The sequence below is a fragment of the Capra hircus genome, chromosome 20, assembly GCF_001704415.2.
Source record: "Capra hircus breed San Clemente chromosome 20, ASM170441v1, whole genome shotgun sequence".
NCBI classification, from domain to species: Eukaryota; Metazoa; Chordata; class Mammalia; order Artiodactyla; family Bovidae; genus Capra; species Capra hircus.
The window spans coordinates 2,919,405-2,945,889 of record NC_030827.1 but is presented as its reverse complement, the minus strand read 5'-3'; the positions used below and the strand labels follow the sequence as shown (position 1 = coordinate 2,945,889).

Here is a 26,485-nt window from a genome sequence, read left to right as displayed (position 1 = left end):
ACGAAGATCATGGCATCTGGTCCCATCACTTCATGGGAAATAGATGGGGAAACAGTGGAAACAGTGTCATACTTTATTTTGGGGGGCTCCAAAATCACAGCAGATCGTGACTGCAGCCATGAAATTAAAAGACGTTTACTCCTTGGAAGAAAAGTTATGATCAACCTAGATAGCATATTCAAAAGCAGAGACATTACTTTGCCAACAAAGGTCCATCTAGTCAAGGCTATGGTTTTTCCAGTGGTCATGTATGGATGTGAGAGTTGGACTGTGAAGAAGGCTGAGTGCCGAAGAATTGATGCTTTTGAACTGTGGTGTTGGAGAAGACTCTTGAGAGACCCTTGGATTGCAAGGAGATCCAACCAGTCCATTCTGAAGGAGATCAGCCCTGGGTGTTCTTTGGAAGGAATGATGCTAAAGCTGAAGCTCCAGTACTTTGGCCACCTCATGCAAAGAGTTGACTCATCAGAAAATACTCTGATGCTGGGAAGAATTGGGGGCAGGAGGAGAAGGGGACGACCGAGGATGAGATGGCTGGATGGCATCACAGACTCGATGGACATGAGTCTGAGTAAACTCTGGGAGTTGGTGATGGACAGGGAGGCCTGGCGTGCTGCGATTCATGGGGTCTCAAAGAGTCAGACACGACTGAGCGACTGAACTGAACTGAACTGAATAGCCAATTGAAAAAGTATATAGCTCCCTTGCTTAGACTAGCGAGGGAGCTAGTCCATGTCCTCCTTCTGATGTCTATGTCAGAAGTTTCCCTTGTCCCTTATCATACTTTAATAAAACCCTGCTACACAAAAGCTCTTGAGTGACCAAGCCTGGTCCCTGGTCCCAAAGCTAAATCTTCTTTGGAGATCACAAATCTGACACCGTTAACTGTAAGCTATTATCAGCATCAGGGTCTTTTCCAATGAGAAAAGTTGGCTCTTTGCATCAGTTGGCCAAAGTACTGGAGTCCTTTCAATGAATACCCAGAGCTGATTTCCTTTAGGATGGACTGATTTGATGTTCTTGCTGCCCAAGCGACTCTCAAGAGACTTCTCCAGCACCACAATCTGAAAGCATCAATTTTTCGGTGTTTATCCTTCTTTATGGTCCAACTCTCATATCCACACATGACTACTAGAAAAACCACAGCTTTGACTATATGGATCTTTGTCAGCAAACTGACGTCTCTGCCTTTTAATATGCTGTCCAGGTCTGTCATAGCTTTCCTTCTAAGGAGTAAGTGTCTTAATTTCACGACTGCAGTCACTGGCATAAGTATTGATTTGGTGGTTAACAAACAAATTTTAGCAAGTGTATAAATGTGCAAAAATGGAATCTCTGAAAAATGAGTATTAATTCTATTTGTTTTCTCTCATTTTCTCACTCACTTTTCCTTCCTTACGTCTTCCCTGAAAATGTAGCCTTTTCCCCATTCCCCAAAACATTAGCTGATAAACTTCACCTTAGGCTTTGTTTTCTAGAGAATACATGCTAAACACAAAACAAATCTTATTTAAAGCTAAATAAATATGTTTGCTGTCTAAAGAAAAAAATTAAAATTTTCTACTTGACAAATACACACTTTTGTTTATTTCCTGTTATATATATACATATATATATTTAGGGAAATAGTACCACTGGGTAACTTTCTGTTTGATGATGAAAACTTTAAAAAATAATCAAAATAATTATACCAAAATTATACTTAATTCCCACTTTACTAAATATGTCATGTTAAATAAATAAATAAATAAATGTCATGTTATAATAAAATATGGTACAGAAGCAAATTATTCACTTGGTTTAAAATTAAATCATTTTGAGAATGTCCCTATTCATATTTTAAAGTGGTTTCATATTAGAAATAATGAATCGTAGGAAAAACTAAAATATTTACTTTCTATTCAGATTCAAATTGAGATAGTTTTAAATGAGATAGCTTAAAGGTTATAAATGGTATGAAATGAGAAATTTCTATTCAAAATGGCAACAAATGTATTAAACACTTAAGAATATATAAAAAATAATAATTAGGGAGAATACTAAAGACTTCAGTAGGGTAATAATGATATACTAAGAGACTTCTAAGATCAGTGGAAAAGAATGAAACACATAGAAAGAGACATAAGAATTCTGAGTAACATTTAAATGGCATTTTAAGTTGGCAGAGAGCGGACTTGACACTGACTGGCTAATACCTTAGAAACATTCAAAAAAGCATATAAAACAAAATATATGTTGAATATATTAAAAATTAAATATAAAAAGCTGAAATTGTATAGGAACCAGGAAAAAATATAGGTGAATATTTTTATTATCCAGGCATGGAACAACCTTCCTCAATATGAGCATTAAAACTATATGATAGGGACTTCCTTAGTGGCCCAGCGGCTAAGATTCCATGCTTCCAATACAGGGTCTGGATTTGGTCCATGGTCAGGGAACTTAGACCCCACATGGTACAACTAAGAGTTCGCATGATGCAACTGAAAGTCCTTCATGCCACAACTAAGACCTGACACAGCCAAATTAATGAATTAATGTTTTAAAAATATGAAAGAAAAAAATTCAGATTTGAATATATAAATATTTTGTGTGCTTAGCCTCTCAGTCGTGTCCAACTCTTTGCAATCCGATGGACTGTACCCCGCCAGGCTCTCTCTCCTCTGTCCATGGAATTCTCTAGGTAAAAATACTAGAGTAGGTAGCCACTGCCTTCTCCAGGAATATAAACATTTTAAAGCCAGTAAAAAATAAATTTCTAAAACATTAAAATATATACAGAAGACATATTCAAAATGAATAGCAAAATATTATAATCTTTGATATATACTGATATATATTGAGTAATTGTAAATAAATTAGGAAAGATAATCTAAAAGAAAACCAAATGAATGGTACAATCTAAATATAATAAAAAAGCACAAAGAAAAATAGAAATGGCAAGAAAAGCAATAGAAAAGAATGTTTGATACCACTTCTAAACAAGGAAATACAAAAAAATGAGAACTTAGTTGGAAAAGATAATAATCCTACCACCTAGTGTTCAACTGCAGAAAAAAATCATAACCTCTCATAGCCTTTGGGTTCAGAGGAGAGACTGGTACTTTTCCAGAAGGCAATGTGGTGATGTGTACCGAGCCTTTAAAGTGCTATATATATACTATTCAACCAGCTACTCAGCTTTTAAGATATAACTCTAATAAAATTATCTTGATCTACATAAAGATACAGTTAAAAGAATATTCACCTTTGTTATAAGGAAAAACTGAGAAACAAGCTAAAATTCCCAAAGCAAGGGTATTTACAGTATAGCTTAGAATATTGAGCAACTAACAATTTCTACTTCATTTTTTACTTAATGTCCAGGTAAAATGTTCATAATATAATGTTTGATTTTTAAAAAAATAATTGTTCTAGAGTTTCTTTTGGTAAAACAGTGCTTGCTATTTCCCAGGTATTGTCCTAAGCACTTTAAAATTATTAACTCATTTAATCCTTCCAACGGCCCAAAATGAATTAGATACTATCATTAGTACTCAGTTCAGTTCAGTTCAGTGTCTGACTCTTTGCTACCCCATAGACCGTAGTACACCACGCTTCCCTGTCCATCACCAACTCCCAAAGTTTGCTCAAATTCATGTCCATCGAGTCAGTGATGCCATCCAACCATCTCATCCTCTCTCGTCGTCTTCTCCTCCTGCCTTCAATCTTTGAGCATTACTTTGCTAGCATGTGAGATGAGTGCAATTGTGCAGTAGTTTGAGCATTCGTTGGCATTGTCTTTCTTTGGGAATGGAATGAAAACTGACTTTTGCCAGTCCTGTGGCCACTGCTGTGTTTTCCAGATTTGCTGGCATATTGAGTGCAGCACTTTCACAGCATCATCTTTTAGGATTTGAAATAGCTCAGCTGGAATTCCATTACCTCCACTAGCTTTGTTCCTAGTGATGCTTCCTAAGGCCCACTTGACTTCACAATCCAGGATATCTGGCTCAAGGTGAGCGATCACACCATCATGGTTATCTGGGTCATGAAGATCATTTTTGTATACTTCTGTGTATTCTTGCCACCTCTTCTTAATATCTTCTGCTCCTTTAGGTGCATACCATTTCTGTCCTTTATTGTGCCCATCTGTGCATGAAATGTTGCCTTGGTATCTCGAGATACCACTTTCTTGAAGAGATCTCTAGTCTTTCCCATTCTATTGTTTCCCTCTATTTCTTTGCATTGATCACTGAGGAAGGCTTTCTTATCTCTCCTTGCTATTCTTCCCAACTCGGCATTCAAATGGGTATATCTTTCCTTTTCTCCTTTGCCTTTAGCTTCTCTTCTTTTCTCAGCTGTTTGTAAGGCCTCCTCAGACAACCATTTTGCCTTTTTGCATTTCTTTTTCTTGGGGATGGTCTTGATCCCTGTCTTCTGTACAATGTCATGAACCTCCATCCATACTTCATCAGACACTCTATCAGATCTAGTCCCATAAATCTATTTCTCACTTCCACTGTATAGTCATAAGGGATTTGATTTAGGTCATACCTGAATGGTCTAGTGGTTTTCCCCATTTTCTTCAATTTAAGTCTGAATTTGGCAATAAGGAGTTCATGATCTGAGCCACAGTCAGCTCCTGGTCTTGTTTTTGCTAACTGTATAGAGCTTCTTTGGCTACAAAGAATATAATCAATCTGATTTCAGTATTGACCATCTGGTGATGTCCATGTGTAGAGTCTTCTCTTGTGTTGTTGGAAGAGGGTGTTTGCTATGACAAGTGCGCTCTCTTGGCAAAACTTGTTAGCCTTTGCCCTGCTTAATTTAGTACTCCTAGGCCAAATCTGCCTGTTACTCCAGGTATCTCTTGACTTCCTACTTTTGCACTCCAATCCTCTATGATAAATAGAATATCTTCTTTGGCTGTTAATTCTAGAAGGTCTCGTAGATTTTCATAGAACCATTTAATTTCAGCTTCTTTAGGATTACTGGTAGGGGCATAGACTTGGGATTACTCTGATACTGAATGGTCTGCCTTGGAAACAAACAGAGATCATTCTGTCATTTTTGAGACTGTACCCAAGTACTGCATTTCGGAGTCTCTTGACTGTGAGGGCTACTCCATTTCTTCTAAGGGATTCTAGCCCACAGTAGTAGGTACAATGATCAACTGAATTAAATTCACCCATTCCAGCCCCTTTTAGTTCACTGACTCCTAAAATGTTGACGTTTGCTCTTGCCGTCTCCTGTTTGGCCACTTCCAGTTTACCCTGACTCGCGGGCCTAACACTCCAGGTCCCTATGCAGTATTGCTCTTTGCGGTGCTGGAGTATCGGAGCTTACCTGCATCACCAGCCACACCCACAGCTGGGCACTGTTTTCACTTTTGCTCTGTCTGTTCATTCTTTCTGGAGTTACTTCTCCACTCAACATCCAGTAGCATACTGGGTACCTACCAACCTGGAGAGCTTACCTTTCAGTGTCATGTCTTTTTGCCTTTTCATGTTGTTCATGGGGTTCTCAAGGCAAGAATACTGAAGCGGTTTCCCATTCCCTTGTCTAGTGGACCACATTTTATCAGAACTCTCCACCATGACCCGTCTGTCCTGGGTGGTCCTATACGGCATGGCTCATAGTTTCACTGAGCGAGACAAGGCTGTGGTCCTTGTGATCAATTTGATTTGTTTCCTGTGATTGTGGTTTTAGAGTGCCTGAAGAACTATGGATGGAGGTTCGTGTGATTATGTACCCTCTGATGGATAATGCTACTGCTGCTAAGTCGCTTCAGTAGTGTCCAACTCTATGCAACCCCATGGATGGCAGCCTACCAGGCTCCTCTGTCCATGGGATTTTCCAGGCAAGAGTACTGAAGTGGGTTGCCATTGCCTTCTCCTGTCTGATAAATAATGGTAAGAGGCTTATGGAAGCTTCCTGATGGGAGAGACTGACTGAGGGGGAAACTGGGTCTTGTTCTAATGGACGGGGCCATGCTCAGTAAATCTTTAATCCAAATTTCTCTTGATGGGTGGGGCTCTGTTCCCTCCCTTTTCTTTGACCTGAGACCACACTATGGTGGAGGTAATGAAGTCCCTTGAACTACAAGGAGATCAAACTAGTCCATCCTAAAGGAAATCAGTCCTGAATATTCACTGGAAGGACTGATGCTGAAGCTGAAACTCCAATACTTTGGCCACCTGATGCAAAGAACTGAGTCGCTGGAAAGACCTTGATGCTGGGAAAAGATTGCAGGAAGGAGGAGAAGGGGACGACAGAGGATGAGATGGTTGGATGGCATCACCGACTAGATGGACATGAGTTTGAGCAAGCTCCGGGAGCTAGTGAAGGATAGGGAAGCCTGGTGTACTACAGTCCATGGGGTCTGCAGAGTTGAACCCAGCTAAGCAATTGAACTGAACTGAACTGAATGAAGATAACAGTGACCTCCTTCAAAATGTCCCGTGCACATACTGCAGCACTCAGTGCCCCTGACACTAGAGCGGGCCACCGCCAACCCACGCCTCTGCTGGAGACTCCTAGACACTCACAGCAACCTGGCTCAGTCTCTTGTGGGGTCACTACTCCTTTCTCCTGGGTTATTATTAATTATCAGTACTAGTATCCCCATTTTCGTTTACAATATTTAAGTGTAATACAATTTTTGTTTAAAAAAGTTGAAAAATACACATGTAGTATATATAACTTTCAAATATCAATTAAAAAGACTCAAAGATCTTTACCAAATGACAGTAGTTATCTTCAAATTAATATGTAACTTTTTATTTGAAACTTTATAAAGCATTCAGAAAAATATGTATTATTTTGTTATACAGAAAGATATTGGGGCCTCCCTGTGGCTCAGTGGTAAAGAATCTGCTTGCCAATGCAGGAGACACAGGTTCAATCCCTGATCCAGGAAGATCCTACATGACGCAGAGCAACAAAGTCTGTGTGCCACAACTACTGAGCCTGCACTCTAGAGCCAGGGAGCTGCAATTGGCCACGTGCCACAACTACTGAAGCATGTGCCCCCTAGAGCCTGTGCTGTGCGGGGAGAGGGGCCACCACCACGAGAACCCACCCACCACAACTAAAGAGCACCCCCCTTCGCTGCAACTAGAAACAAGTCCATGCAGCGACGAGCCAAAAACACACAAGTACATCAATTCTAAAAGAAATACACTATTAAAGATGAAGTACAATATATGGAAAACCAGTTCACTCATATTCATGTATTCATATAAATTCACTCATATTCATATATTCAATGAATATATTTGACTGTACTATTTATCATTGATATGACTCCTACAAATCACTTAAGCTCTAAGCCCTGGTCTTCTCATCAATAGAAAGGAAAATAATACCTTCCCTAAAAGGCCTAGTCCAAAATGCTTGAGCTCATAGTACTAGCTCAAAAACTAAATTTCTAAGTACTTAGGAAACTTCTGTAAATTATATGGCTACTACTTACCGACAGGATAATTCTCCATCCATAGCATCATGTTCATCTGTACTGGTATATGTTAATCTTCCTCCAACAACTGTTCCAACTAAGTATACCAGCCAGGCAAGACGTCCTAATACATAAAAAGAAGAGTTTAGAAAGAAACAAAGTTTAGATAGAAACAAAGCTTATTTTTCAGAATATTCTAAAATAAGCAAAATTTCTTCCAACCTAGTGATAAAACTGTGAACTTAGTTCCTACCTAACACAGAGTGAAGAGTTGGTTTTCATAAAGTTCATCAAGGCAGTAGAAGAGTTTACATCATATTTAAGAACCTGAAACAACTATGAATCCCAGCTCTACCAATATGCTATGTGATTTTACATAAGCTACTTACCTCTTTAGGATTTTCATTTGCAAACTGGAGAAAATAATATCTACCATGAAGACTTGATGAACATAAATTTGATAACAAAACACCAAATGTAATGTCAACATCAAGGGCTGTTAGTAAGTATAACTATGATCCAATGACCAGTGGTTTTTTGAACAGTCCATGTCATGATAGTACCAGTCTCATCATTTTTAATACTACCCAGGCTTGGAAGATAACAGATGGTAATAAATTTACTCCCTTTGTATTTTAAAAATACAAAACTTTTACTATGCAAATTACATTGTTTGATGACCAAATTAACTTCATGGGGAGTAGCAGCGAAGGACTAAATGACTTTACAAGAGTGGCGCAAAGGGCAACACCTACAGTTCCCACAGATCTTTGGGGCAGCCAAAACTGACTTTAGAAATGAAGGTAGTTATGGAGTAATTCTTGTTTAGACACATTACATCTTTAGAGTCACTCATCTATATCTCAAATTCTCCAAGATTTTTGAGATCTTTATGAGCAATTAACAACAAATCAATTATTTTTCAAAAGAGAAATTTAAAAAAAATCTTACCTGGCAAGTATCCACATCCCCTTAATCTATCACAAAACCATGAATAAATCATAACTGACTAAGTATGCAACCTTTATATTAGCAATGTAAAAACAGAACTCTACCCTGATCAAGTAATTTATAAAAACAAACTCAAGCTTCAAGAAATGTAAAATTAGTGGGCAAAAAAAGTTAACAGAAAAAAGGCCCATGTAGGAAACTGATAACAAGTTACCAATATGCACTTGACATGTGTTTTATTATCAATATTAAAGCCTATTAACTACAGAATGCTCTCCTTTGACGACCTCACTTCTGTGGACCCTCTCAAGTGGCAGCTGATTTTTTTTGCACCTCTTGGGCCTCAAACCCAGCCGTTCAGTTGATGTTCCTCGCTTTTACTTCCAGAACATTCTCCCTCTCCACTGTAAAAGCACTCCGCTTTACATCTGATGTCCTCATAGTACCAAATTACCTTTCATATTGCAACGATCACTCTACTTCGAGTTCCTTCTTATCTTTTGAATATGTTGGTTGCTGGTCCACTGTCACTCTTTCCAGCATTATTTTTATCATAACTGGTAACAACTTTAATTATCTACAAAGATGAATCTTCCAACTCCCAACAATCCTTTGTTCTACTAGGAAACTACAATCACTTGAACACCTAAACAACTTCACTGAAATGTAATTCACATACCACTTAAAGTATATGACTCACTGTTTTTGAAAGAATTCACAGGGTCATACAATCACCACCACATTCTAGCTTTAGAACTTATCCATCCCTCTTGAAATCTTATTCTGCACCACTCTGCACCCCCACAGCCCTAAGAAACCAGGCAACCACTAATCTACTTTATGTCTCCTTAGATTTTTCCCATTCTATTTCATATGGATGAACTCACACAGTGTGATCTGTGTGACTATCTTCTTTCGCTTAGTATAACATGTAAGGATGAACCATGTTACAGCTTCTTGCATTGGGATTTCAATCATTTTTATGTTCAAATAACATTCCATTTTTGGGGTATATCACATTTTGTTTACCCATTCAAAAATTGATAGACACTTGGGCTGTTTTCACATTTTGGCTTTGTAAATAATGCTTCTATGAACATTTGCATAGAGTTTTTAATGTAGATATGTTTTCATGTCTCTTCATATCAAGAGTTGGGATTCATATCAAGAATTGGAATTGGTGGGTCATATGAAACCTGTGTTTTAACATTCTGAGGAAAAAAAAAAAAACATTCTGAGGAACTACCAAACTACTTTCCAAAGCAGCTATATCATTTTACCTTCCCACCAGCAAAGTATGAAAGCCCAGCTTCTCCAAATCCTTGCCAATACTTGGTATTACCTATCTTTTTATTCTATCTCTCCTAGTGGATATAAAGTGGTATCTTGTAATTCTGACGTGCCTTCCCCTAATGACCAACAATGCTGAGCCTTTTCCATGTGCTTACTGGTCTTTTTTTATGTCTTCTTTGAAGAAATGTCTATTTAAATTCTTTGCTCATTTTAAAACTGGTCTATTTATCTTTTTATTTATTGAGTTGCAAGAGTTCTTTATATATTCTTGATACAAGTTCCTTGTCAGATACGTGATTAGCAAACATGTTCTCCCATTCTGTGGGTTGTTTTCATTTTCTTGATGGCATCCTTTGAAGCACAGAAATGTTTAATTTTCATGTGGTACAAAACTGCTAGTTTTTCTTTTGATAATTCAGCTTTTGATATCAAATCTAAAGAACCACTGCCCAATCCAAAGTCATAAAGATTTAGTTCACATTTTCTTCTAAGAGTTTCATAGCTTTAACTCTTACGTTTAGGTCTATGATTCATTTGATTTGTGTACTATGGGACATCGGGGTCCAACTTCATTCTTTTGCGTGTGGACATTCAGCTGTCCCTGCATCATTTGTTGAAACGACAATCCGTTTTTCATTGACTTGTCTTCTCATCCCAATCAAAAGTCACCTGATTACAAACTGGAGCATTTATTACCTGAACTCTCAATTATATATCCTTGATTGAGTGTCTACCTTTACACCAATACCACGCTATCTTGATTACTGCTGCTCTGTAGTAAATTTTGAAATAAGTAAGTATGAGTCTTTCAACTTCATTTATTTTTTTCCAAAATTATTTTGGATATACTGGGTCTCCTGGATTTCCACATCAATTTAAGGATCAGCTTGTCAATTCCTGCAAAGAAGCCAGCTGGGATTTTGACAGAGATTACACTGACTCTAGGTCAATTTAAGGAATCGTTCTAAACAGCATCGTCCTCTGAACCATGACCATGGATGTCTTCTAACTTATTTAGATCTTTGATTTATTTTAATAACATTTTACAGTGTATAAGATTTAACATTTTTGCAAAGTTTTTACCTAAGTATTTTATTCTTTTTAATGGTATTGTAAGTAGGCTTCACTTAATTTTGATTGTTCACTGTTAATATATAACCCACTGTTGATTTTTACTTACTGATGTTGTATTCTGCAACTTTGCTACTCTTGTATTAGTTGTAATAGTCTTTTAGGATTTTTTTTTTTTTCACTTTCTTATACCCTTCATGTCTTCTCTAACCTGCTTACCTATACTCAGTTCTGTTGTCAGTCATTATAATCTGTCCTGCATAGGTCAATTTCTCTCTTCCTCTACATTCTCATCTTCAGTTCAGTCCAGTTCAGTCACTCAGTCGTGTCCGACTCTTTGAGACCCCATGAATCGAGGCACGCCAGGCCTCCCTATCCATCACCAACTCCCGGAGTTCACTCAGACTCACGTCCATCAAGTCCGTGATGCCATCCAGCCATCTCATCCTCGGTCGTCCCCTTCTCCTCCTGCCCCCAATCCCTCCCAGCATCAGAGTCTTTTCCAATGAGTCAACTCTTCGCATGAGGTGGCCAAAGTACTGGAGTTTCAGCTTTAGCGTCATTCCTTCCAAAGAAATCCCAGGGTTGATCTCCTTCAGAATGGACTGGTTGGATCTCCTTGCAGTCCAAGGGACTCTCAAGAGTCTTCTCCAACACCACAGTTCAAAAGCATCAATTCTTCGGCACTCAGCCTTCTTCACAGTCCAACTCTCATATCCATACATGACCACAGGAAAAACCATAGCCTTGACTAGACGGACCTTAGTTGGCAAAGTAATGTCTCTTCTTTTGAATATACTATCTAGGTTGGTCATAACTTTTCTTCCAAGGAGTAACGTCTTTTAATTTCATGGCTGCATTCTCATCTTACAAAACCATAATTGTTTAAATCCAATTCCCTACCTACTCTTTGTCTATCTGCATACAGTTTAATATAACTGGAAAAAGACACAACCATGTTGACTAGTCTCACTTTGGATTCACCTTTTCAGTCAGGCCTTACACAGCTATCCTATCAATTTTCAATACCTAGGGTATGACAGCATGCCTTCAAGATGCTGCTAGTGCTGCTCAGTTGCTCAGTCATGTCCAAATCTTACGTGACCACATCGATTGTAGCCCACCAGGCTCCTCTGCCCATGGGATTTCCCAAGCAAGAATGCTGAAGTGGGTTGCCATTTCCTCCAGGGGATCTTCCAGACCCAGGGATAGAATCCAGGTCTCCTGCTTGGCAGGCAGATTCTTTACTACTGCACTACCTGGGAAGCCCATGACTTCAAGATACCCATTATCAGTTCCTTCCCTCCATGTATACAATTGCCATTAAGAAGTGGATCTATTTTTCCAATCCTTTGTAAGTCTGGGCTGGACTTTAACTAAAAGAATATTGCATAAGTGACACGTATTCCAGTACTAGGCTTAATCTTTAGAGAACTGGCAGCTTCCTCCAGGCTCTCAGGGAATTTTCCCTGAGAGGAAGCCATTTACCATGTAAGAAGACCATATACCCTGAGACTGCCATACTATTAAAAGGCTAGCGATGTAGAGAGACTTCACGGAGACAGAAACGCCCAACTATAGCTCATTCATCAAACATCCCAGCAAAGACAGAAGGCCTTAGGATAAAGAGTCATTTAGGTGATGCCGGCCATTGCTGTCACCCAATCACAGAACACAATTATTGACATTTCATATTCCCCTTTCCTGACTTAATATTTTTTAAAATTTTAGCACTTATCACTTTCTAACAAAATATGTTTTATTATTTATTTTGCTTTGTTATCTGTCTATTCCAATAGAACATAAATTGCATGGCAGCCATTACTGTTTCTGTTGGGTTGTCTATTGCATATCCAGGGCCTAAAACAGTACCTGGCATATATAACTTATTAAATAGATATGGGTTATTGAATTAAGACATGACTGAGCATGCATACATGTTGAATTAAGAAATCATTACCTAGAAACTATAGCATGAAACAGGCAAAAAAAAGTTAACAGCTTATTTATCAATTTAAATAAACATTAAAATGTAGAGTCATTATTAAAAATGAATGTTAATTGTAGTTCCATTTCTATTGCTTAGATAAAGGCAACTTTTCAACACACATTCAATACAAGGTACGATACATGATCTAGTCTATCGTGTTATTTGCAACTTCGTCTTCTTGATAAAATTTACACATTTGTAATTACCCAAATTAATACTTGTGGATCATTCATGGCCAAATGCAGAACAGCAAATAATTTGAGTTGCCCAATGAGCACATTCCAAGATTAGATAAAACAAAGCAACAATCTGCTTTCTTGTTTCATTCCTTCATTTTGAGTATCTGCTGTATATCATGTTCTACCCACTGGGATATAAATATGAAGCAGGGTGAAAAGGGACAGAGAGACCCTATATCCAGCAGACTGAATTTAGTAAGAGGGAAAAACACGAAAAACTGATTTTTTCAATGCAGTGTGATAAGTGTTGTTGTTGTTCAGTCGCTCAGTCATTTCTGACTCTTCGAGACCCCATGGACTGCAGCATGCCAGGCTTCTCTGTCCTTCATTATCTCCTGGAGTCTGTTCAACCTCATGTCCATTGAACTGGTGGTACCATCCAACCATCTCATCCTCTATCATTCCCTTCTCCTCATGTGATATTCATGCGATGAGTATTATTGTCTAATAATAAATGCTAAATATAGGACATGAATTTCTCAAATTTAAACTTTTTACTCTTTAATTCATTTATTCTCTGACCTTGAAATTAAGACTTGATATGAAAGAATGGTATGCAAAGATAGCATATGATCAACTGAACATTCTTTTCTAAAATTATGGTAAATTTTGAATGGAAGTTTGTACAGAGAAAAGTAGAATGTACAGTTATTCTTTCCATGTTTTAGCAGTGATTTTTTATTGTACAAGACAGAAAAGCAGATATTTTTAACCCTAAAAATAGACAACTACTAATAAACTAGCATCAGTGTTAGACATGAACAATGAAATATAAAGGTACTTTTATTAATCTATCAAATAAAATTTTCATGAGGAATGATATTTCTCATACACATTAATCCTTCCCTAAAACTCTAGAATTTTTAGAGGGATGGTCTTTAAATAGATGTTAAAAATTTACACTGGTTATGTAATTATATCCAGAAAGTTTAAAGAATCAAGTAAAACTATAAACTGTATTTAGAAATTTAAATATCCTATATATGTTTCATATCTATAATTTTTAAAAAAAATCTGATCTGAGATTATATTTCCATTATAGCTTTCCATTTTTGTATTTACTCTGAAATGTTCAGGGCACTTGTTTCCACAGCTGTTCAAGAACAGAACATTTTTTCCTCTAACAAAATAATTATTGCTGTAATAATCTGTAATTATGGTTTATAACCTCAATAATCCCAAAGAAATCAGTCATTACCATAGATCACAAGTAATCGTTAACTACTGTTAATGACCTATTTCTCAGGGATTATTGTTTTTCGAAACCATGACCATATCACCACAAATACGGAGGAGCAAGACAATATTATACAAATGAGATCATAATATAATAATAAACTTATTTTGTAACATTAAAAGCCATTAAGCATCCAAATTAAAGCACACATAACAAGAGCATATAATTTTCTTTGTTCAACACTAACTGAAGTCTTTAGTCTATACAAAAGAAATTGAACACTACTACATATAGCAGTACAAACTAGAACTGCATTACGCACTTTCCATAATATAAAACGATTATTCTCGAGCAGACTACAGACATTTTTAAAGAGCAGACAGACTTCTCACTAACCTTTCAAATAGAAGGAAAATATAAATACTAAACATTTTCTATGTAACAGGCAGTATATTAGAAACTTTGAAATAATGTTTTAATACTGTAAAAACTCTGAATTATATCAAGAATCACATCTGACTTATTTTACTCAAAAGACAGATCTATTTAATACCAATAAACTATTACATTTCAGTTAAATTTATTAATGTATCTTAGAACAGCTATACTTTCATTCAATATCCTTTAGTAGGAAAATAAGTCTTTGATTTTACAAATGAATCTTTTTACATTGTAACGTAATATGATACTTATAAAAGAATATATGTAATGTGTACGAAGTACAGTCTTCTCTCTCAGTATCCAAAAGGGATTATTTCTAGAACCCCCCTGGATAACAAAATGTACAGATCCTCAAGTGAAAGTGAAAGAAAGTGAAGTCGCTCAGTCGTGTCTGACTCTTTGCGGCCCCATGGACTGTAGCCTACCAGGCTTCTCTGTCCATCAGATTTTTCAGGCAAGGGTACTGGAGTGGGCTGCCATTTCCTTCTCCAGGAAATCTCCCTGATCCAAGGATTGAACCCGGGTCTCCCGCATTGTAGGCAGACGCTTTACCGTCTGAGCCACCAGGGAAGTCACAGATGCTCAATACCCTTATATAAAATAGCACACACAGTGTTTGCATATAACCTATAACCTCCATAGGCTTTAAATCATTTCCAGATTACTTATAAACCTAATATAATGCAAAGCCTAGGTAAACAGTTATAAATACAATATAAATGCTAGGTGAATAGTTGCTGCTGCTGCTGCTAAGTCGCTTCAGTCGTGTCCAACTCTGTGTGACCACATAGAAGGCAGCCCACCAGGCACATGGCTAATTCAAATCTGGCTTTTTGGAACGTTCTCGAAGTCGTTTAGAGCGGGGAGGGTATTTTCTGTGGTTGGTTGAATTACTAAGTGTGGTAACCTCAGATATAGGTGGATGACTATAGAATAAAACAAATCCAGTGAACTCCCTGTCCAATTTAACCACGGCTTTACCAATACTGTCCCATCTATCGCCACACCCCTCCCCTAGCTTGTCCCTTTACCTTGTACCCTAGCTCCTCCGTCCATGGGATTTTCCAGGCAAGAGGACTGGAGTGGGGTGACAGTTCCTTCTCCAGGAGAGCTTCCCAACCCAGGGATTGAACCTGCAGGGTCTCCTGCATTGTAGGCAGATGCTTTACCATCTGAGCCAGCAGGGAAGTCAAATATGTATTGGTGCTTAATATTTTCTTGACATTTTTTTATCACTATTACATATATTCCTACCAATATATTTTTAGCCTCACTTGTTTCAGGGTTAAGTGTTTCACACTATATATATGTGCGTGCTCAGCTGCATCTGACTCTTTGCACCCCCACAGACTGTAGCCACCAAACTCTTCTGTCCATGGAATATTTCCAGGCAAGATCACTATATCAGGTTGCCATTTCTTAATCCAGGGGAAGACCTCATACTATTAATATAAACAATTTTCTGAAACTGCTTATTTTTTCACTAAATATATCTGAAATTAATTTTTAGGTATACTTGAAGTACATTCATTTTTTACTATAATATTCTACTGTATTATGTATTATGCATATTATGATCTGTTTATCCATTTTCATGTTGATGGGCATTTGAACTTTTAACATTTTTTGCCTTAATAACATTTAGGCTACAAACATTCTCAAACATGTTCTCTTGTTTAGAAGAGATTTTCTAAAAGACATACCTAAGAGTAGAAGCTCCAGGTAAGCAGGAATTCAAATGTTTACTTTCCAAGATAACACCAAACTGATTTCCATTCTATTTTCAACTGACTATACTTTATACTCCTACCAGTAGTATATAAGAATTTCTTTTGATCGACATTCTCCTATAAGATTTATTTTTGCCAATCTACTGGAAGTAAAATGGTATCTCATATGCCTTAATTTCCATTTCTCTTACAAGCAGTAACATGTTTGTTTCTGTTTTTCATTTCCCTAAAGAACTGCTTGCTTTATTTCTAGGAAAATTTTCCAGACTCTTCTCGATGGTGAACCTTGCCTGGGTTAGTGTGTGTATGAAGTGAAGTCGCTCAGTCACGTCCGACTCTTTGCGACCTCATGGACTGTACCCTATCAGGCTCCTCCATCCATGGGATTTTCCAGGCAAGAGTGCTGGAGTGGATTGCCATTTGCGTCTCTAGAGGGTCTTCCCGACCCAGGAATCGAACCTGGGTCTCCCGCGTTGCAGGCAGACACTTTACCATCTGAGCCACGAGGGAAGCTGAAGTGTGTGTATATGTGCTGCAAATATCATCTCCCACTACTGGTGTATTTTTTTTTTTTAATCTTGAGTTAACTTTAGGTTATTTTTCTAGGAATTCATTCATCTCAAGTCTTCTAACTTGTTGACCTTAAAAAAAATACTATGTATAACTTTTATCTTTTAAAACTTTGTAATATCTGTATTTCCCTTCTTGATCCTAATGTTATTTGTGAATTCACTTTCCTTCTTATCTCATGAGAGGTCAATTTTATTAGTATTTTTAGAGAATTAACTTTTCATTTTTTTATTTCACTGAATCTTTATCTTTTAGTTAATTAATTTTTGTTGTTTCCTTCTTTCTCCTTTCTCTGGGTTTGATCTGTTGCTTCCTTCTAACATTCAACTTGGAGGCTTAAGTTACATTATGGCCTTTCTTCTTTTTGTGAAATAAATGTTCAACTGAGTTCCAAACATGTTATATTTCTATTTTTCTCTCTCTTTTTAAAAGTTCCCCAAGACGACTTATTTTACTCCACAGTTACTTAGAAGTATGTTTATAAAATTACGAACTACACGTAATTTTTATTTTTTGCAGTTCAGTTCAGTCACTCAGTCGTGTCCTACTCTTTGCAACCCCACGAATCGCAGGATGCCAAGCCTCCCTGTCCATAACCAACTCCTAGAGTTTACCCAAACTCATGTCCATCAAGTTGGTGATGCCATCTCATCCTCTGTCGTCTCCTTCTCTTCCTGCCCTCAATCCCTCCCAGCATCAGGGTCTTTTCCAATGAGTCAACTCTTCGCATGAGGTTGCCAAAGTACTGGAGTTTCAGCTTCATTATCAGTCCTTCCAAGGAATATCCAGGACTGATCTCCTCTAGTATGGACTGGTTGGATCTCCTTGCAGTCCAAGGGACTCTTGAGAGTCTTCTCCAACACCACAGTTCAAAAGCGGGTTAGTTTTAATTGCAAATTGGAAAGAAAATGTGGGCTCAATGATTACTGAATTTAGTTGAGACTTGTTTTATGAATTTGGTAAATTTTAAAAACTGAGATATAATTGAACTAACATATATATTAGTTTCAGGTGTACAATACAATGATTTGGTACTTGTATACACTGTGAAATGACCACCATAGTAAGTCTAGCTAACATTCAACACCAGAGAGTCACAAATTTTATTTTCCTGTGGTGAGAATTTTTAAACTCTACTCTCTCAGAACTTCTCAAATATGCAATACAGTATTATTAACTATAGCTGGTGTGCTGTATATTACATCTCCATGATTTATTTTATAACTGGAAGTTTATACCTTTTGACTGTCTCTACTCATTTCAACCATTCCCCAAGTCCCACCTCTAACAACTACCAATCTCTGCTCTGTATCTATGAGTTAGGCTTGTTATTAAGATTTCACATATAATGAGATCATATAGTATTTGTCTTTCTCTGAGTTCATTTAAAATGCCCTAAAGGTCAATACATATTGCTACAAAGGGCAAGATGTCATTCTTTATATATGGTCAAAAAATATTCCTTTCACATATATAAAATGTATAATTTTACATACATATGTGTATACACACACATCACATTTTCTTTATTCACTCCTCTCCATCAAAGGTTGCTTCAATGTCTTGAGTACTACAAACAAGGCTTCAATGAACATATGGGTGTAGACATTCTTTCAAATTAGTGTTTTTGTTTTCTTCAAATAAAAACTCAGAAATGGAACTGTTAGGTCATATGGTATTGTTACGTTTTTAACTTTTTGAGGATCCTCCATACTGTTGTTGTTCAGTCGCTCAGTCATGTAGGATTCTTCATGAACTCACAGACTACATCACACCAGTGTTTCCTGTCCTGCACTATCTCCTGGAGTTTGCTCAAAGTTATGTCTATTGAGTCAGTGATGCCATCCAACCAGCTCATCCGCTGTCCCCTTTCTCCTGTACTCAATCTTCCCCAGCATCAGGGTCTTTTCCAATGAGTTGGCTCTTCACATCAGGTGGTCAAAGTATTGGAGCTTCAGTTTTAACATCAGTTCTTCCAATGAATAGTCTGGGTTCATTTCCTTTAGGATTAAATGATTTGTCTCTTCGCTGTCCAAGACACTCTTCAGGCACTTCTCTAGGACCACAGTTTGAGAGCATCAGTTCTTCGGTGCTCAGCCTTCTTTATGTTCCAACTCTGACATCTGTACATGACTCTGGAAAAAACATGGCTTGGACTATACATTGGAAAAGTGATGTCACTTCATTTGAGTATAAATAGGTTTGTTGCTGCTTTTCTTCCAAGGAGCAAGCATCTTTTAATTTCATGGTTGCAGTCATCATCCACAGTGATTTAGGAGTCCAAGAAAGAAAACATGTCACTGCTTCAATTTTTCCCTTTCTATTTTGCCATGAAGTAATAGAACCGGATACTGTGATTTTTGTTTTTTGAATGTTGAGTTTTAAGCCAGCTTTTTCACTCTCCTCTTTTACTTTCATCAAGAGGCTCTTTAGTTCTTCTTCACTTTCTGCCATAAGGGTGGTGTCATCTGCATATCTGAGGTTATTGATACTTCTCCCGGCAATCTTGATTCCAGCTTGTGCTTCTTCCAGTCCAGCGTTTCTCATGATGTACTCTGCATATAAGTTAAATAAGCAGGTGACAGTATACAACCTTGATGTGCTCCTTTCCCGATTTTCAATCAGTCCATTCTTTCATGACTGGTTCTAACTGCTGCTTCTGCACACAGGTTTCTCAGGAGGGAAGTAAGGTGGTCTGGTATTCCCATCTCTTTAAATGTTTTCAACAGTGTGTCATGATCCACACAGTTTGCCACACAGGCTACAACAATTCACGTCCCCACATTTTTGCAAACAATACCTGGTCTTTAAGATAACAGGTGTGAGGTGACAGCGCATTGTGACTTTCATTTGCATTTTCCTGACAACCAGTGACAGTGAGCACCTTTTCTCCTACCTAATATCCATTAGTATGTCTTCTTTTGAATCCTCTGCTCGTTTTTAAACTAGGTGTTTTTTTTTTTTTTTTTTTTTTTTGCTAATTAGCTCTATGAGTTCTTTGCGTATTTTAGATACTAGCCCCTTATCAGACACGTTTATGAATACCTTCTCCCATTCAGTATGCTGTCTTTTCATTTTGTTGATGGTTTCCTGTGCTATGCAGAAACTTTTCAGTTTGACTCAGTCCCACTTGTTTATTTTTGCTTTTGTTGCCTTTTCTTTTGGTGTCAATCCAAAAATTCACAGCCAAGATCAACGTCAAGGAGCTTATTACCTCCGTTTTCCTCTAGGTGTTTTATGGCTTCAGGTCTTATATTCAAGTCTTTAATTTATTTTGAGTCACTTTTTGTGTATTCTGAAAGATAGGGGTCCAGTTTCAGTCTTTTGTATGTGACTATACAATTCTGTCAACATCACTTATTGAAGAGACTGTCCTTTCCCCACCGTATATTCTTAGCCTGACATCATATATTAAATGATTGTGTGAACATGCATTTACTTCCAGCCTTTATATACTATTCCACTGATCTATGTATCTGTTTCTATACTAAGGCCATACTGCTTTGATCACTATAGCTCTATAATACAGCTCAGGAGCAAGAAGCATGATGCCTCTAGCTTTGTTCTCCTTGGCCAATTTTTTTTAAAACCATGAAATGTGTCTTATTATACTGGAGTAGGTAGTTAGCTGTTCCCTTCTCCAGGGGATCTTCCCAATCCAGGGATCAAACTCAGGTCTCCTGCACTGCAGGTGGATTTTTAAATTTTTGAGTCACCAGGGAAGCCCTAAGTCCTTGCTGCTACTGGTACTGCTGCCAAGTTGCATCAGTTGTGTCCGACTCTGTGCGACCCCATAGACGACAGCCCACCAGGCTCCCCTGTCCCTGGGATTCTCCAGGCAAGAACCCTGGAGTGGGTTGCTATTTCCTTCTCCAATCATGAAACTAAAAAGTTAAAGTGAAGTTGCTCAGTTGTGTCCGACTCTTCACGACCCCATGGACTGCAGCCTACCAGGCTCCGCTGTCCATGGGATTTTCCAGGCAAGAGTACTGCAGTGGGGTGCCATTGCCTTTCCACTAAGTTCTTGAGGAGATCTAAATCAAATAAACAATTCATTGTTTTTGTTAGTAATCAGTCAAGTTACCTTGTTTTCTTATTTGTCTGCTCATTGCTTTTAAAATCATGAACAGTTCTTTGCTCTTAATCTGCAGTATTCTCAAGGCCCTAAATTATGCTATTCTTTAGAGAAATTTTTAATTTACTTTTCAGCTCGAAGCCAAAGGGATCTACCAGTTTCAGAGTACTATATCACTATTCAAGGTTCCAACTTAATATAAGAATCCCAAGTTCAGTACACTGACTTGGTTACTAGCCTAAAGCTTTGTCACCAATTTAACCACTGATTATTTGCTACCCACTAGTTCATTCTGCTTAATGTTCATCTTCTGAGATGGGATAACTAGAGAAGGAGGAACAGAGACATGAAGTGTAGAAGACTGGAGCAGAAAGAAACGCAGATTTTTCCCGAACTTATATCAAGCCAAACAATGCAGGATTTGACTGCAGTTCCAAACAAAGGCCTTTCAGAGGATGCAGTTTACCAAACTGAAGTGAAAGTTACAATCAGTTCTTTACTTTGAAAGAACTAAACACTAATTGTGATATAAAACCAAAACCAAAAATGTGATTTCATACACAGGTGGATAAACATGAACCAAATTATAACATAATGTGAATTAATGTAAAAAAACAAATCTGAAACAATATAAGGCTGCCACTATGATCAGGCCAAAAAAAAAAAAAAAAAAAACCACTGTAATACAGGATTACAGGGCAACCATATATCTAAAAACAGATACCTACCTGAAGGGACAAGCAGGGTCTGAAATCCAACCTGTAGTCTATTCACCATATAGGCTGCTAGAGAAGGGAACGGCAAACCACTCAAGTACTCTAGCCTTGAGAATCTCATGAACAGTATGAAAGTCGAAAAGACACACCACTGAAAGATGAACTCCCCAGGTAGGTAGCTGTACAATATGCTACCAGAGAAGAATAAAAAAATAACTCCAGAAAGAATGAAGAGACGGAGCCAAAGTGAAAACATCTCCCAGTTATGACTGTGACTGGTGATGGAAGTAAAGCCTGATGCCATAAGACCAATATTTATTGCATGGGAACCTGGAATGTTTGGTTCATGAATAAAGGTAAATTCAAAGTGCTCAAACAGTAGATGGCAAGAATGACCATCAACATTTTAGGAATCAGTGAACTAAAATGGACTGGAACGGGCGAATTTAATTCAGATAACCATTATACCTACTACTGTGGGCAAGAATCCCTTAAAAGAAATGGAGTAGCCCTCATAGTCAATCAAAGAGTCCAAAATGCGGTACATGGGTGCAATCTCAAAAATGACAGAATGATCTCTGTTTGTTTCCAAGGCAAAGCATTCAATATCACAGTAATCCAAGTCTATGCCCCAACCACTAATGTCGAAGAAGTTGAAGTTGAATGGTTCTATGATGACCTACAAGACATTCCAGAACACCCAAAAAAGATATTCTTTTCATCATGGGGGACTGGAATCCAAAAGTAGGAAGTGCAGAGATACCTGGAGTAATAGGCAAGCTTGGTCTTTCAGTACAAAACGAAGCACGGCAAAGGTTAACAGAGTTTTACCAAGAAAACGCATTGGTCATAGCAGACACACTCTTTGAACAATACAAGAGATGACTCTACACATGGACATCACCAGATGGTCAATACCAAAATCAGATTGAGTATATTCTTTGTAGCCAAAGATGAAGAAGCTCTATACAGTCAGTAAAAACAAAACCAGGAGCTGACTGTGGCTCAGATTATGAACTCCTTATTGCCAAATTCAGACGTAAATGGAAGAAAATAGGGAAAACCACTAGACTATTCAGGTATGACTTAAATCAAATCCCTTAAGATTATACAGTGGAAGTGACAATAGAGTCAAGGGATTAAGTGATATCTATTAAGATAGATAGAGTGCCTGAAGAACCATGAACAGAGGCTTGTGACATTGCACAGGAGCAGTGATCCAAGACCATTACCAAGAAAAAGAAAGGCAAAAAGGCAAAATGGTTGTCAGAGGAGGCCTTACAAATAGTTGAGAAAAGAAGAGAAGCAAAAGGCAAAGGAGAAATTTAACCATCTGAATTCAGAGTTCCAAACTAGCAAGGAAAGATAAGAAAGTCTTCCTTGGTGATCAGTGCAAAGAAACAGAAAACAACAGAATGGGAAAGACTAGAGATCTTTTCAAGAAAATTAGAGGGACGGTCCTAAGATGGCAGAGGAATAGGACAGGCAGACCACTTTCTCCCCCACAAATTCATCGAAAGAACATTTGAACGCTGAGCAAATTCCACAAAACAACTTCTGAATGCTGGCAGAGGACATCAGGCACCCAGAAAGACAGTCCATTGTCTTCGAAAGGAGGTAGAACAAAATATAAACGATAAAAAGAGACAAAGAGGTAGGGACAGAGATCCGTCCTGGGAAGGGAGTCTTTAAAAAGAAAAAAGTTTCCAAACACTAGGAAACACTCTCACTGGTAGGTCTGTGGCAAGTCTTGGAATCCCAGAGGGCAACATAACCAGAAAAATAAATAAATAAATAATTGAAACCCACAGATTACGTGCCTAAAGGCAACTCCCAGCAGAGAAGCAGCCCAGTGGCTCGCATCCACCGCTGGGCCGGGGTGGGGGGCGGGGGCGTGGGGGGGGTGGGGGGGCGGGGGGGGGTGGGGGGGTTGGGGGGAGATGGGGCAGGCTGCATTGCTTAGGGTAAGAACAGGGCCTGAATGTCCTGAGGGCTACCTGAGGGAACTAATGTGAGATACCAACCCAGACTGTGGGATCGCCAGAGAGAGAGAGAAAAGAAAGAGAGAACTATCCAGTGAAAAGCCCTAACCTAAGACACTGCGAGGCCCGCTCACAGAACGAAGGACTGAGCAGAGTTAGCGGCTGTGGACCAGCCCATCCCCAACTGGAGACAGGCAGGCAGAGGCAGCCAGAGCCCGAAAGGGGTGATCGCGGCCCCAGAGAGGCATCTTCTACCGAACTGCAGGCAGGCGTCGTTGCTAACCAACACTTCTTGGGATTCTAGATGGTTGACATCCGCCAGGAGTGTCACAGCCAGGGATCAGGCCCCCAGAAGAGACACACGGCACACCTGAGAAGGTGCACCCGTTGTACACCCAGAAAACCAAGCGGCTGGGACTGGGGAGGCAATAAGACACACCCCCTGGCCTGGGGGTGCCTGCGCTCGCCAACCACCTGATCACCTGAGCTGCTCAGACCTGGGAAGGGCACAAAACGCAGGCCCAACTGAGTCTGTGCCTTTGTGGAGTACCCAAGAACCTGAACCTGAGCGACTTAGACCTGGGAAGTGCATACAACTCAGGGTCTGCCTCAGACAGTTCCCGGCAGAGCAACCTAGAGCCTGAGAAGTGTAGACCATGAAAGCACACATCATGAGCGGGGGCAAACCCGGTGCGGCTGAAACACTGTGGGCACTCCACACACACGCCAGTGATACTTGTTTGCAGTGTTTTTCCCTCCCCACAGAAGACTGAACAAGTGAGCCCAGAAAAGTGACCACCACCGCCCCCTTGTGTCAGGGCGGAAATTAGACACTGAAGAGGCCAGCAAACAGAAGAAGCTAAAATAAACAGAGGGAACCACTTTGGAAATGACAGATGCAACAATTAAAACTCTGTAGTTAGCACCGACTACATAGGAAGGGGCCTACAGACCCTGAGAAGAAGCATAAGTCGGATTAAGGAACTATCTGAAAATGAACTGACCCCACACTGTCGGCAGCGGCTCCAGAGAAACTCCGAGATATATTTTTACTATTATCATTTTTTAAATTTTGAAAAATTTTTAAGTCCTCTATTACTCCTCTAATTTTCATTTTTATAACCTACTATTACCCTGCAAAAAAAAATTCCCTATTTTTAAAGCAAACTTTATATTTTTTATAATTTTTGTGACTTTGTTTCTTTTTTTAACATTGTATTTTTGAGAATCTAACGTTTACTCTAGATTTTTAATCTTTGCTTTTTGGTATTTGTTATCAATTTTGTGCCTTTAAGAACCCAATCTTCAGTACTCATTTTTACTTGGGAGTGAGATTACTGGCCTGACTGCTTTCTCCCCCTTTGGACTCTCCTTTTTCTCCACCAGGTCGCCTCTATCTCCTCCCTCCCTCTTCTCTACCCAACTCTGTGAATCTCTTTGTGTATTCTGGATGGATGGTGGAGAACACTTAGGGAACTGATTTACTGGCTGGATCTGTCTCTCTCCTTTTGATTCCCCCCGTTATCCTGGCCACCTCTGTCTCCTTCCTCCCTTTTCTCTTCTCTGTATAACTCGGAGAACATCTCTGAGTGGCCCAGACTGTGGAGCGCACATAAGGAAGTGATTACTGGCTAGCTTGTTCTCTCCTCTTTTGATTCCCCCTCTTCTCCTCCTGGTCACCTCTATCTCCCTCCTCCCTCTTCTCTTCTCCATTTAACTCTGTGAACCTCTCCAGTTTCCCTCACTGTGGAGAAACTTTTCATCATTAACCTAGATGTTTTATCATGGGTGCTGTATAGATGGAGAAGTCTTGAGGCTACTGTAAGAATAAGACTGAAAACCAGAGGCAGGAGGCTTAAGTCTAAAACCTGAGAACACCAGAGAACTCCTGACTCCAGGGAACATTCATTGATAAGAGCTCATCAAAAGCCTCCATACCTACACTGAAACCAAGCACCACCCAAGAGCCAACAAGTTCCAGAGCAAGACATACCATGCAAATTCTCCAGCAAAGCAAGAACATAGCCCTGAGCTTCAATATACAGGCTGCTCAAAGTCACACCAAACCCACTGACATCTCAATACTCACTACTGGACACTTCATTGCACTCCAGAGAGAAGAAATCCAGCTCCACCCACCAGAACACCAACACAAGCTTCCCTAACCAGGAAACCTTCATAAGTCACCCATCCAACTCCACCCACAGAGAGGAACCTCCACAATAAAGAGGAACCACAAACTGCCAGAATATGGAAAGGCCACCCCAAATACAGCAATATAAACAAGATGAAAAGGCAGAGAAATACTCAGCAGATAAAGGAACAGGATAAATGCCCATCAAACCAAACAAAAGAGGAAGAGATAAAGAATTCAGAATAATGATAGTGAAAATGATGCAAAATCTTGAAAACAAACTGGAGTTACAGATAAATAGCCTGGAGACAAGGATTGAGAAGATGTAAGAAATGTTTAAAAAGGACTTAGAAGAATTAAAAAAGAGTCGATATATAATGAATAATGAAATAAATGAGATAAAAAACACTCTGGAGGGAACCAACAGAATATCGGAGGCAGAAGATAGGATAAGTGAGGTAGAAGATAGAAGGTTAGAAATAAATGAAGCAGAGAGGAAAAAAAGAAAAAAGAATTAAAAGAAATGAGGACAACCTCAGAGACCTCTGGGACAATGTTAAATGCCCCAACATTTGAATCATAGGAGTCCCAGGAGAAGAGGACAAAAAGAAAGTCCACGAGACAATACTTGAAGAGATAGTACGGAAGAAAATAGTCGTCCAAGTCCAAGAAACCCAG

General features: G+C 38.8%; 1 protein-coding gene across 1 annotated transcript in view; it reads right to left on the bottom strand.

Annotated features, from left to right (window-relative positions):
* The window catches only part of RANBP17 (RAN binding protein 17), a 356,127-nt gene that overhangs the window by 263,204 nt on the left and 66,438 nt on the right, over window positions 1–26,485 (bottom strand). Inside the window, exon 13 of the mRNA XM_018065634.1 lies at window positions 7,457–7,562. Coding sequence (XP_017921123.1) covers window positions 7,457–7,562 — 106 coding nt within the window. The remainder of the gene's footprint in view (window positions 1–7,456; window positions 7,563–26,485) is intronic.